The sequence below is a fragment of the Apaloderma vittatum genome, unplaced genomic scaffold (genome assembly GCF_000703405.1).
Source record: "Apaloderma vittatum isolate BGI_N311 unplaced genomic scaffold, ASM70340v1 scaffold9280, whole genome shotgun sequence".
NCBI classification, from domain to species: Eukaryota; Metazoa; Chordata; class Aves; order Trogoniformes; family Trogonidae; genus Apaloderma; species Apaloderma vittatum.
The window spans coordinates 27,238-41,977 of record NW_009692857.1 but is presented as its reverse complement, the minus strand read 5'-3'; the positions used below and the strand labels follow the sequence as shown (position 1 = coordinate 41,977).

The 14,740-nt window shown below is 35.6% G+C and overlaps 1 protein-coding gene across 1 annotated transcript in view; it reads right to left on the bottom strand.

The window, feature by feature from the left end:
- Window positions 1-5,740: 5,740 nt before the first annotated feature.
- SLC30A9 (solute carrier family 30 (zinc transporter), member 9) overlaps window positions 5,741-14,740 on the bottom strand; it is a 34,996-nt gene continuing 25,996 nt past the window's right edge. The window contains exons 15-17 of the mRNA XM_009871352.1: window positions 10,993-11,122; window positions 7,765-7,878; window positions 5,741-6,194 (exon numbers count right to left, since the gene is read on the bottom strand). Coding sequence (XP_009869654.1) covers window positions 6,150-6,194; window positions 7,765-7,878; window positions 10,993-11,122 — 289 coding nt within the window. The 3' untranslated portion in view covers window positions 5,741-6,149. The remainder of the gene's footprint in view (window positions 6,195-7,764; window positions 7,879-10,992; window positions 11,123-14,740) is intronic.

Genomic DNA, 14,740 nt, shown 5'->3' with positions numbered 1-14,740 from the left:
TTAAAAGGCTGCATGGAAAAACATATTTCGATTTTGAGATTGCTCCCTGAAAGTAAAAATCCAATAAAAATCCTGTCAGCTTTCAGATTTAATATCATTTCGGCAATAGCCAAAATAACCAATAACCAAATATTTTACGCATTTGCAACATTTCTCACATAGTTCTTCAGCACCTTTAATTTGAAGAGAAACTTACAAAAAAATCCCCTCTATATTACATCATCTACACAATATCGCATTTTTTTCCTTTTGTCTTCAGATATGAAGCATCTGATTACAACCTCAAAAGTTTTAGATACAGTCTATACTCAGGTAATAAAAACATCAAACATACCCTAGACTGTGAAGATTTATTCCACTATTTTAAGATACCTTCTACCCACAACAGCATTATGAACGCTGGCAATACAAAAATCTGACCCAGCTTACTATTAGTGTAATGCTTATCAAAAGTAACCAAGACCTTTTATTTTAATTGGCGGCTTTGGTTTACACAGGAAAAAGAAATTGTCCTCTAGAGTCTCACGTAATATGACAATTTTCTGCCAATCTGTCTGTGCTACTTAAAAATTCCTTCTTACATTACATTCTGAATTTCCTTAACTCCTTTTCAGAATGTGATGATTTAACTAAAAATCTTGCTTATCCAGACTTTTAAGCAACTTGAAAAATATGGGCCAAGATACTCACCAATGATTACAGTCCACTGCAAGAATTCTATAGACCTTAGAACATCACACCTTTTTCTTTTTCCTACTGCAACATCTTCAGTATGGTGCTTCAATCATCTTCTGGCTAAAAGAACCAATTAATTTTCTCTTTAATTCACTTTAGCTCCTGTTCCACAACTAAAACTTCTTATCCTCCACTTACCAAATACATACCTCAACAACAAAGCCCCTGACCGAGACTGCCCCACCACCGTTAGCAATAAACTAAATTCAAAGGGCAAACAGGTTTATACCTGCAAGACTGGATACCATATAAGAAAAGTGAAATAAAGGCACCAAGTTTCATTACAGAACAAAAGAACAACCAAACAGACAAAAAGATGAGTTTTTGCTGGGCATGGGAGAGAGGAATCACCTAGCTATCTGAATATTGCTGAAAGAAAGAGAATGTCATACTACTTAGCATCATACATTCTGATCAAATATAGTTTCTTACTGTTCTTTTCCTCTCCAATCAGAATTTATTATTTCTAGCCACATTTTACAGATTGTGTTCATCTTTTCCTACTCCCAAGTGCTCAACATCTTATTCCCTTCCTTGCATTCTTTTCTTTTTACCACACACTTTGTTAGGAGTTTCTTTTCTTCAGCAAAGCCTGACTGACTGCAGTTTCTGTAGTCCACACAACCACTTAGAGCTCCTGGCATATTTTGTTTTCCGCAAAGGACATGCATTTCAAAAATATGACTATTGTGCATTAAAGCCTGGATTCCTATTTCTTTTATTACGTAACAAAGATATAGTCTTTTTTTAATCTTAATTATTTGTGTCTCACTAACAAGAAAGGGAAAATTACTTACTTAAACTCTGCAAGTCCTCTACAAAAAATTCTTTTTGGTACACCTTGACTTCTTACTTACATTAAGTAGGTACACTGCAAAAGAGATGTTAATTGTACTCTCTATTCAGAGACAACAATAAGAATAGAAGCGGCACAACACTTAAGCTAGAAGGAAGAAAAGCACGTTGTCATTTTACATTCACTTGTGCAATATAAGCCTTTAGGCACGCACAGAAGTACAGTTTTTGTACAAAAGTCAATATTAATCAATTGTTCTTTCCTACCTAGCCAAAATACCTTAGGAACGTACGACCATAAAACAAAATGCTTTTCTTTCAAGTCTTTAACAATATGTTTCTGTGGATTCTTTTGTAAGAAGCACGACGTCTAAGTCAACCTTAGAAAGATTACTTAATTGAGAGCTTTCAAAAACTGCCACACTTTCAATACACAAAAGCCTAAAAGCTCTTTGCAGGAAGCCTGTATTTGATGCGTTCATTATTAGGAGAGATACTTCCATAATGTGTAATTTTTATTTTGTTATGGAAAGTTGTAAATCAGCTATGATGGTAACAAACAAGGAGAACACAGAATAGCAATCAGTCAAAAACTTTCACAAAACATATCTAAAACTCCCATACTCCCCCTATCAAAGAGAGACCAGTAAAAATCTCTCAAAAAAACCTCAGAGTCTCTGGATACAGCCGAAAAAAAATTCACCTGATAAAACTGGAAACTGCACCTGACAAAACTGGAAACTCTGATAGTTTTCACAGAATCACAGCATGTTAGGGGTTGGAAGGGACCTCAAAAGATCATCTAGTCCAACATGATTTGTGCCTTTCAAAACAGCAACTGCTACTGTTAACTATCAACCAACAAGGTTGATAAAAAATCCAGAGACTAAGAGAAGCATCTAGCTCTGCTACTAAAAACATAACATATAATGGCTTCCTCCTCTAAGAGTTATTAAAAAATATATACATAAATTAAATCTGTGTGGAGATTCAAGAAAGGAGAAAAGCAGAGGCTAAACAACAGCGGATAAAGGGTGCAACTTGTCCTTAAAAAAAATATATTCTCCTGTTCCCTGAGTCCCTGCTCCTTGCAGACCAGAACACAGAGCAAACAGTCTCTGTAATACGGCAGTCCACAGAAATAGTTACTACTACAACAGGCTTAATAAATGCTTTACAAAGTGGATGGGTAGAAGGGGACCACACCAAATACTGAATTCTACAGCATATACAGAAGACAATTTACACTTGAAATTTATTCAGAGGGAAAAAGATAGTCACTTCAGAGTTTTAGCTTTTATAGAAAAACAAGTTCTACAGGAAAACACGTTAGCATCCAGCCAACTTTAACTTAAAATACATTAAGATCACTCAATATATTGGAACACTAAGACAATTTTTTTGAACATCGCAGGTTTTACAGAATTATGAGATATTGTGCAACATATAAGCAATCTTTCCCAAAGCAGAGAGCAGTACTTTGAATACAATTTGAAAAAAATAGAGGCTGCAAGGCCACACTACAAAAATAAACTATTTTAGAAGACCACATCTTAATTGAAAAAGTCCTATAACTTCATTGTAAGCTAAATCCTCACTCCTTTTTCTTAAAATCCTTTTCTTTAAAATCAATCTAAAAGGAACATTATGTAATTGCATTTGTGATGAAGAATAAAACTCCACTCCTCAACGCTTCATAGGTTTTCTTTAATGCTGAGGATTCTATCATGTGAATGTACGAGCTAAATATTTTCCCCAAAAACACTAAATCAAAAGCAAAGTAAGTACTGGACCCACATCACCTCAAGTTTTAGACCATAAAGACAATTAAGAAAAGCAGTAAAAATGTCAAAACTGTTAAAAACAATCTGTAAATTATATATTAAAATGTAACAGCTTGGAATTACTTTTCCTTTCCAATGCCACAGGCTTGATGAATTGATATTTTAATCCAACTGCAAGACATGTAAACTTACAAGGTACTGTCAAAACCAGTTTGCCTGCCTTTTTGTGGCACATCACCACCCAGGTCATTTTTAAAGTTGGAACCGGGTCCTCAAACTATGCAATTGTTAGGTACTCAAAAAGGTTCAAGTTCTGGCTTCTTAGATTTAACATATTGTGATGCTATAAATCAATAACCTAACTGTGAGACAAGGATCTGAATTTTATCTTGGAATACAGACAAAAGGCGTGTGGATGGGCAAGCTTCTGACTCTGATCAGAATTCACCTGAATTACATCTCTGATGAATAAAACACATTTTTATGGGCTTTTCAGAGCAGATGTCCTGTAAGAATATAAACTTGTGCCTCCTCTTAAAATATGGGAACACTTGGGTATTGAGATAATGCTTATTAATCTCTCAGTGAAACTTCTGTCCCGCAAACTGCATACCAGCACTACTCCCTCACCAGTAACTCCAGCACACAAACCACTTGGACCATATTGGCTGTCTCCACTAACCTCCTCAGTATGAACATTTTCCCAGTTTTACTTCTCTTCAGGTTTTTAAGATGTCTGGAATAACAGGTGTATTAAAGTGTATACTCAAGTTCAAAATCCATATAAATATTCTAGGAAGAAGGAAAGGGGTTAGGTATTATCAGATTCCAGTGCTCTTCATGAGTAAGACTAGTGTCAGTAGAGCGCATACTGAGATGAAATGAACTTTGCCCAGAAGGGCAAGGAAATGATTTATAAATGATTTATAACGTGCTAAAATTTGTCTTATTTACTTGATACAGTCCACTTCCAAATTACCTTTAAACTGCATTTCAGTTCATCAGTCTCACAAATACTAAACTAGACCTACAATAGGAAAAAACCAGATGAAGTCAGCTTTCTTTTGGATTAGCCATAAGAACCTAATATGGTATAAAGAAGCCACTAGTGAATAGGGATTACGGACAAGGGTACTAAAAGAGACTCCTTCACCCACAATTACTGTATGAAGTCCCATCTGTAACTAAATTCTGGAATGTTTTTCTACTTAAAATGATCAGCATGCAAAGTGCTTTGCAATTGTCAAAAGGCATGCTATTTTTAATTCTCAAAATTCACTGGTAAGTAACACTTAGTATGAAAAAAAAACCCCAAACATTCAAAAAAGCTTTTAGTCAAATGTGGTCATATTGGCCTCCACAATTATTATTTGAATGCTTATAGTTTAATCTTAAACTGGTTTTTGAAGACTTGTTTTCATATCAACATTTCTTCTTTCAACAAGTCAGTCATTACTCAGCAACTGAGTCACTAGGGGAGGTCTTATCACCTCTCACCCATGAGCAATTCTCATTTTACTCAAATATGTTAAAGTGCATAAAGGAGTTTCCTCAGAGCTATTTATATGCAGTTATTAAGCTTCTATTTCAACTTGCATGATCAGTACTCATGGCCTTATTAATAAAAGCTGGGTCTTGAAGTATCTCATACCACTTGGGTGCCTACTGCAGAAAGCCCTGAGGCTGATTTTATATACAGTGCCAGAATTGCACATTTCAAAGTTATAAACTCTAAGCACTTATCTCAGGATTGTTGACAACTACTGATAGAATTACTTTACTTTCCCAAACAAGCAAGATCAATTCTTAAAGAACACCAAATAAGCGGCTTAGAATTCAGATAACAGATACCTAGTAGTAAATAAATTAAAAATACAACATGTTCATTTGTTTAATTATAAATAGATCTTATACATTTTTTACTATTGTAACTTCCAACTACTTTTCTTACGCCTTCTAGGAAAGATCATATCTGGCAACACAACCTATTAAAAGTATAAAAAGCAAAAAATGCCAGTAACTTTTAATAAGCACTACCATAAATATCTCCCAGATTACATCTGAAAATACTTACAAATAAGAGAACAAGTGTCAAAGCAGGGAAAAAAAAGATCAAAATTTTAACAGAGGAAGTTCACTGAAATCTCTACACAGTTATTTCTTCACAGTAACTTAACATACTCTGGCTAACCACATACAACTGACTCCACTGAAGAGAAAAATCTTATTTTTCTAAAGTGTGGTTAGTAATCACAACGGTGGCAAAAAGTAGTTTTCCAGGTCATAGTACTTGAGAGAAGGCCAGCGCCTGTTTGAAAGAATTTATTTCATAGAAAAGAAAAACTGTGAAACAATCACACAGTTGAAGTATTACAATTATTTTAAGGTTGGCAGGTTCCACTGGAACAAACTCTTCCTAGGTAATCTTAATATCTCCCAAGAATCTTTAATGAAATCTTGAAAGAAACTAAAGAAGTGCAAACTGACTGCAAAGGGACACAAATGGAAAAATTAAGTGTGTTGCATATTTTCGGGACGCTGTATTTGCCTAACTAAACCTCAGGTATTAAGTTCTGAATTGCAGTAAAGACACTCTGGCAGACTCTCCTGTGGAATTTAAGTGAAGTAGCTTTTTGAAATTGGTTTTGCCATGGAAATTTGTGTCTCCAGCTCTAGCGTTCTTGCAGAAACAGAAACAGCGCTAACAGTCGAGGAAGGCTAGAGCAACAACAAGCGAGGTACGGTGCTGAGGTCACTGCAACTTCAGAAGCTTCTCAGCCCTTTACATGACGTCTTTCCAAAACAGTAGCAACCTGACGATTTCTTCTGCCAAGCCTATAGGATCTCCAAATCCACATGACGAACATCAGGATTTCGTTGCTGAAATAAAATTAAAAAAACCAAAATACATTTTTACTGAAGCTATTCAAACACATTCTTTGCACATGGATACAAATAATATATTTCCAGTATGATGTGGGCAACTGGATAACAAATCCTCTTTTCTGGTAACAAAGCAACTTTTAAAATGAGGAATAGCGTCAACAAACATTGCCTGCATTACAAGTGATTTTTTGAAGGCCAAGTCATCTTTTTATCTGACAAATACTTTTCAACATCACAGATCTATTAGTTATTCTGCTTTATAAAAAGTATGAAACAGTTCTCTTTTATTTTTAAAAAAGCATTTTTTATATAAAACTGTCCAAAAAAAACCCAAACACAGAAACACATATATATATACATATATCACTTCAAGACAGTTTTATCCATTATTCAGGAAAATATTTAAGACTGCTGAAATAATCTGTTCTACACCATTGAAGCTATTTATGAAGAGTCAAAACACTTTCTATTAAGAAATACACATTTTCCAATATACATTTTCCAATAGAAAAGTTATTGTTATTACACTCATTGTATAACTCACAAGAGGTTTACTGAAAGTCACCAACTTCAAAGTCATGGAGGCATGGGAACCTGACTAGCACTTTTAGTAAAGCGTATTCAACAGCAACACAATCACTGAAATCCCGGCCTATACCAAAATCCAGTACTCATGTTTATAAAATAATTAGTCATGATCCTACTACTCAAAAAACATTAAGAATTGGATCAGCTGGTGCAGTTAAACTAAAAAAATATTTTGATTTTTAAACAGCACCACTCTAGAGATAGAAACTAAAACTAGAATATTTATCAGATACACTAAGTAAGGACAGACAAGCTCTGGAGCAGTATCTCCTGGTGACCAGAACAAGCAGTCATGACAGGACTGTGTTTGCCTGGCAGTTAGTACACCTATAGTTCTGTATTCATGCCAGAAAAGGTAACATTACCAGCCACAATATAACTGTAAAAGATTACCAATTGCAACATAATTCTAAAATTAAATACGAAAACAATCCTTCGTTGCATCAACCAAAGGATACTTTAATCACAGAATGAAAATAAAAAAGTAGTAGTCAGAAAGTTATGACAAGCTTACAAAAGTAAGCACTCTACTGTTTCAATGAAAGCAAAAATGCTGAGTAAAGGTCCCATCACACACTCATATATTTGATATAATGCTAAGTCCCAGATTTTTAAAAGAAAAATAATAAAATTGAAATTTGCTTCTTTATCACCAACGAGGATTCAACAGCCTGTATATAACCTGACATTCTGAGAATACAGTAATAAAGACACAATAATAGAGATCTCTTCACAAAAATACTGTTCCATGGTGGTATAAAACTGAACAAAATACATAGCAAATGAAGCAATGGCAAAACAATGGTTTGCTGCTGGTCAGAACTTAGTTAATGATACTATAACAAGGAAATATACATTAGGATTATCACTCTCTTCCTCTCTTTCAAAATTTACAAAATCCCAAAAATTAGGTGCAGTGATACTGTTTAAAACACACCAGAGAATAAGCATTCCCTAATAAGCCGCTATATTTTACCTTTAGGTCCTTCTCAAGTCTATCTACTTCTGCTCCCAGTGTGTCAATGATATTCTCACCATGCTTAAGCATGAAGGCTTCTAATTCTTCAAGGGTTTTCACTTGTTGAATTTCCTAGGGAAAAAAAAATAAATCTAATTTAAGAGGTTGAAATGAGGAAAAGAAAGGAAGGAATAACACTACAGGGGGTTCTGAACTATTTCAAGTGGGAGGGGGAAACAACCACCAAAAAAACAAAACACTTTTTAGCTTTTGCCATTCTCTTTCAAAAAAGCATCTTTTTTTAAATCTCAAAGATACAGAGGAGTAGCATCTGTTCAATGAAAACAGGTGGTTTACAACTGCACTTGATAAAAAACTTTATTCTATCTTTAATGGATTTCCTCCTTAATTTTCCAAACAAGTATAGAAAATTTTATTCATTTTTTAGAAGTTTTGGGCGTTTCCCTTGCTCACAATAAGGCAGAGTACCCTATGTATCCTTTCCTCATTTTCATACATTCTTGCTATTCCATTACCATGGTCATCACACTACCAACTCCTCTGAAAATCCACAAGGATTAATATGAACATTGCTGTAAATACAGCTCCTCCATACTATCAAAAAACTCAAAGATATCTGACATGAACTCAGGCTAGGAGGCCCACAGCATATGAGACCAAATGAATGAGGTTAAGGAAGACAAGATGCTATGCTCCTCCCTTCAAAAAACCCTACAGACATGAGAGGCACCAAAGCAGGTATTATGGCACCGTCAGGAGCCTTCCTCAGAGGTCTCACACCAGCTGCCAGAAGCCGTTTGTCCTGTAGTATCTCAGTCACAGTTCAGGTGATACAGCTGCAGTATGTTTAGGACAAACAGGTTACTGCTAACAAAGTAATTACTAAATAGTCAATTCTTCTTGTGTATACAACTGTAACACAACCTGAATTTCCTTCCCTGCCCCATTACTCTAAAACTGAAGAGGAATAATGTAACTGAGTGGGTTTAAAAGGTACCCCAACCATAATAACCTATGACTACAATCACAGCAAGTCCAACAAGAAATGAGATTAATCTGAACAAAAGCATTTCAACAAGTATTTCACACCTTTAGAAAGAGTAATGTTGATAGCAATGTTGGTTGAATGAGCTAGTTATGTGAAAATATATAGATAAAAAGGCAAGTGCTATGCCTGCTCTAGATTTTGGGTGGCTAAATCTGGCTGAAAGCAGCTATCCTTCAACAATGGTTTTATAGCTGACACGAGGCTACACAGAACTACAACGAGTGTGTAAGAAACAGCTGCCAACCTAGCAGCAATCAGGAAAAACTTTCCCAAAAATACTAGTTCGAAGAATCAGCAAAGGCTGTATGCAATCACCAAAGGGAATAGCAGGTCAAGAACAAAAGCTAACAGAGCCTTTGAAAAGCAGCATTCTAAATACCCGCAACAGCAAAGCAACTGAGACATTGCAATATCAAACCAAGCAATCCTGCAGTGCTTCACTTGTGCAAAGCCGATAGCACTCTTCCTCTCAAAAATGTATTAAATTGAAATCACATACATGAACAGATCACTTATTGCACTATATCTATATAACATACATGCAATCTTATTTTGACATTAAAAGGTGGTACTTTAAAAACTGTGTTCTGGTTTGAGCTGAACAAAATCAATTCTGTTCAGTGATTTTACTTCTCAGCTCAGTCTCTTTCAAGAGGCTGGACACTCCAAAGTTCACAGCATGCTTCTGCAGACAGTGTGTGCTACTGGCAGTGATAACACCTGATGTCTACAGTTACTACCAGGGACTGGTACGCACAAAGGCTCTTGCTGATACTTGCTCCTGTAGTGACCAAGGCCACCACTGGATCTTGAGTAATGCACTGAGGGGGTTGGGAAGTGAAAGGGTAGCAAGGAAGTAAAAAAAAAAAACCAAAAAAAAACCCACCACACCTCTGGGGAGAAACAGATGGGACAGGCGACCCAAACCTAACTAACAAAAGTATTCTATTCCATATATGTCACATTCAGTATAAAGCTGAGGCATCACAGGGGTTAAGGCCTCTTCTTCAACAGCCAGCATCTGGTAGGGCTCTGTCCATTCTCCTGCCTCTGAGCCTGTGTTCCCAAATTCAGCTTCTGTGTCTGTGTTCCCCTCTGCTGCTGAGCCTGGGGCATCCCCGGTGCTGTCTGCTCTGCAGCATCAGTGGGGATTGCTATTGCAGATGGGGAGCTGACTTCAGTATTGGTTTTGTATATTTTTCATTATTTCATTATTTTCATTATTTTCTTATTAGTATTGTTATTGTTTCATTAAAGCCATTTTAGTGGGTTTTTTCCAATCCATGAGTCTCTCTGCCTTATATTCTTTGCCTTCCCGTTCAGGGAGGGAGACAGATTACAGAACTTCTGTCAGTTGTTTAGTGGCCAGACCAGTCCTAGCCCTTTGTCAAAATGGAACACTGACTAATGATTTAAAAAATTGAAATAATTCAAATATAAACTCAGATAACTTCTAAGTCATGTTTAATAGACAGACATAAAATGCCAACATCTGACATCTATTTTACATTTTAAAAGGCCACCAAAAGAAAGAAATCTTATAGGTAAACAAGTAAATGTATATCAACAAATTACTGGTGAAAATGGGTAGGCAAGCAAAAAACATTTTGCCCACTTAAAAAATCTCCCTGTAATTTAGAGAAATTATTCTTTACTTCCTAAGTCACAGCTTTGCTGAATCCAGCTGAAAGTAGTTTCACATTTCTCTATTGGAGAAGGATTAAGAAAAGCTACTCTGGATGACACTAAAATAAGGGACAGACACTTACTTAAGGGTGGCTAATTGTTAAGTGCTGTCAAAATGCTAAATAACGTGATGCAAGCAATCCATATTCAAGCCTAATCTGAGCGGCAAGATCTGTAAACTGTAACACTGCATCTGCAGCACCCAAGGCAAATAGCTCTGTATTTTCTAAGAAAGAAAGAATAACTAAAAAAAAAAAGAAAATCTGTCCTCCTCTACCCAGGCCCTACTTACCCCAGAAGTGGCTCTCTTTCAGCAGCACATAATAGGATTCCACGTACAGATATTTAACACACTAACACAAACTGCAATCCTTCAAATGAACAAGTGGAATATATCTCGCCTCCCTGAAAAACCTTGGGTTGAGATATACTTGAAAATGGAAAATAAATATCAAAAGCTGGAATTTACAAAATATTTTTTTTAAACATACTTGTAGCAGCTGTTCAATGTCTTGTTTTTCCAGGTAAGAACGAGTTACAACCCGTCCATCAAAGTCTACTTCTGCCTTGAATCTCACTTTGCTCATTCCCATGTCTGTGGCTTTAACATCATGAATTGCTCTGAAACACAGAATTTTTGAAGGAAATGTAGAACAACATAAAACAAACAACTTGCTACTTTGACTTCTAATGTTAACAATATTGTTACGGTAAAACAATCCTGCAATTTTAAAAGGTCACTGCCTTTGACTAACATAGCTTTATTTTACCACCACACACTTCCATTACATACTGGTATATATTTAACTGGTTACACTACTTCCACAGTTATCTGCTACGCCGACACATCTATAAACAGCTTGCTGCAGTAAGACAGACTACAAGAAGCATCACAGATTTAGAACTAGACTAATAGTATTAAAAAAACCCAACTCAAACAAAAAAACCAGCCCGCCTCACAATAGAAAGTGAGAACTTCCCTGAGTTAAACTTTCAAGTCCAATTTACTTGCTACTGCACAAAAGTTTTTGTGTATGTACATATATATGGCAATATTTAGGTACCCTCAGGTTTGAGGTAAGGAACAATAATCTATTGTTAACTACTGAAAGCACACACTGCAATTATACAAGTGTCCTCTCCTAGATAACTACAATTTGTAAGGGCATAACCTTTTGGAGAACTTTCCATTCAAAGTTACACTTGATATAAGTTATTAATATTGTGTTTGGAATTCATCTTTGATCATATTGAATCAGTGATCGTGACTAATCACAATACAGCTGTTTGTAAATGCTGAAAATGTGTATTTATTTGAAGGTTCCTAGTAGATATTAGAACACGAATGTTGCAGTATGTTTAAATTTTGGTCCTTGGAAAACTTCTGTCTTTCTACACCATAGTTTTGCTCTGGTTTATTATATAAACTATGTGACGTGTGAATATAGGTAGTACTCAAAAATCCCTCTATCTTTCAGGGATAATGAGATAGGACTCAGACTTATTGTGGCACATTTCAACAGTGAAATAAATGTAAAATAAAATCATAAAACATTCTAGTTTCTTTCTAATTAGATTAACACAAGCTGAGTTTATCTTTAAAGTCAACTAGAATTTAAAATTGCCACTGCAGAGTAAGTTCCTAAATTTTTTTGTTCAGGCCAGAAAAAAAAGTGGTAACTAAAATATGGGATTCAAATCATAAAGGAATTTAAAATTTTTGCAATTCTTTCTTCTGACATTTCCAAAGCAAAGCAAGAATATGAGGTCAACTATAAAACATATAAAGACTTTGGATTTATTAACAGAAGAAAATGCAACTTGGACAATTTTTTAAAATTCTAACATAACATTTAGATTGAGCAATAAAGCTCACTAAAGTGAGCTAAACCTTTTCCCCATTCATTTTACCAATTTGTGCAATTTCACAGCATCCTTTAATTCACCGTGCCCTTTGTATTCTCTTTCCAAGTAGAAATGTTTCTTCTCCTCTGAATGTTTATAAATCAGAACTAACTGCACAGGTGGTGTAAGAAGAAAGCAGAAGGCATATATTTCAGAAGTAGTCTGCTACACTGAAGAGCCAAGTAAGGAAGAAGAGGCAGAAATTTCAGATGAGCGGTCACAGAAAATATTTATGGAATATTTCTTGTAGTACTCAGGATGGAGGAGGGATAAACACATTTAAAAAATAAAGAGAACATGAACTAAACACAGGGACACAAAATAATTACATCTTAGTAAACCTTAAAGCAGATTAAAAGAACTGTATCAGCTTCCTCCTAGAGAACAGAGAATTTCCAGCTCTGATCAAATTTACACAGCTCCTCTGTGGGAAGCTACCAAATCAAACCAGTATTAGCTGGAATAACCTAACTGGCATCGAACTATCGCCTCACACAAGAGGTTATTTAAGATACCAGAACCATGTGGTTCAACAGGGGTTACTGAAGAGAATCGGAATTCGTGTGATTCAAAAATGTTGAAGTGCCTATCCGAGCTAAGCAAGAAGATAATAAAAGACATCCAAAATTCTCATTAAGCAGTAACGTGACAAAATTCAGTGGAATGATGCATATTCTGTAAATGCAAAGGAAAAAAAAAGTCTACCTTACAGTTTATAATATGTCCGGGAAAGATAAGACAGTGAGTCAGGAGAGAAAAAAAATCACAAATAATTCAAAAATACCATTGTGTATGCTAAAACGTAAGCGACAACGCTGGCTTACGGAAGTTTCTGGATTGCTAGTAGACATCAGTACAAAGCAGAGAAAACAGCAAGTAGCACATTAAAGAAAAGCTTGTCAGAGGGTGTCAAGTTACTGGTTTTGAGCCATCAGTCGTAACACCTTTTTCTCCAAACCGCAAAGGCAGATTTTCCCACATAACAGTAGAACAATTATCCAACAACTGTTACAATGAAATAAAAATTAAAGATGAAACTGTCACTAAGAATACTCTAGGCAGTGGAATCCATGATTACACTCCCTAATAAGATAATCAGGACAATCTACACCTCGTCATATATTTTATTTCACAGTTCTGAAGGCCTAACCTCCTATGCTTAGGTTAAGAGGAACACAAGAGAGATTGAGGCACCAAAGGTGCGAATAAAAGTTAAGAATGGCATGTTTGTATAGCAAAGATAAAATAATTTTACAGCTGAGAACAACTCTGACTAAAAACTCATGCTGGTTTACAAATTAAATAAGAGCTACAACTAGAAATTACCAAGCTACATGAAAAGAAAGGGGAAATAAAGAGCCAGGAGACTAAGAAAGAAATTATGAAGTCCAGCAAACTGGTAAGAGAAGGCATTGTGAGGGACGCAAATCAGCATCTTTTAAATATAGCAAAACCACAGAATAACCTGCAAACAAGCCTGCTACTACTTGGAAATGGTAAAATTGTTAGTGATGATACACAACAGGCAGAAACATGCAATTGTCATTGTTTTCTTGATCTAAAAAAGCAAAACAATACATTAATAGAACAAAGCATTTCCCCTATTAGTAGCAGAGAAGCATACTGGATATTTAGAAGGAAAAAACTGCTTCTAATCCAGCAGGTTCCTGCTGCATTCAAGAGTAAACAGAGGTAAGAATAACTGTGAAGACAACTTAATATTTCATCCCACACTACTGATGAGAATTAAAAAGAGAATAGATTAACAACATTGAGCCAAAATTTAAAGAACAGCAAATGAGGCAATCCATTTAACCAAAGACAACTTCACCTGACAACCCAAGGAAAAACAAATGTGGGGGGAAAAAAAAATCATATATTAAGAGCGTTAATTTGTCATCAAAGTTTTAGGGAATATAGGTCTTGTCAAACAATTCTCTGGAAAAAAAAATAAAATCCAGATTTAGCTGGAAGAGAGATTAACATCACTGAGATTACTTTTTTTAACAGTACAACAGTTATTATAGTCTCATAAATCAAATACTTTAGTAGTGCAACATGATGTTCAAGCAAACTGCTGCTGGACTAGTAAGTGAAGTGGTGGGGGGGCTCACAGAGGCAGGGAAAGTGGAAATCAGAACCTCTGGATCCTTTGGTCAGTTTGGATCTAAAGTACCTTCTGATGAATATAAATGATTCCCTAATACATCCCTTTCGTATTTGGCAGAACACATCTGAAAATAAAGATGGCACCTTCTCCTTGAAAGAATGAGAGAGGACTGGGAAGCAGCAACTGCACTGAGAACTCAGATACAGCTGGACAGCTGAAAACCC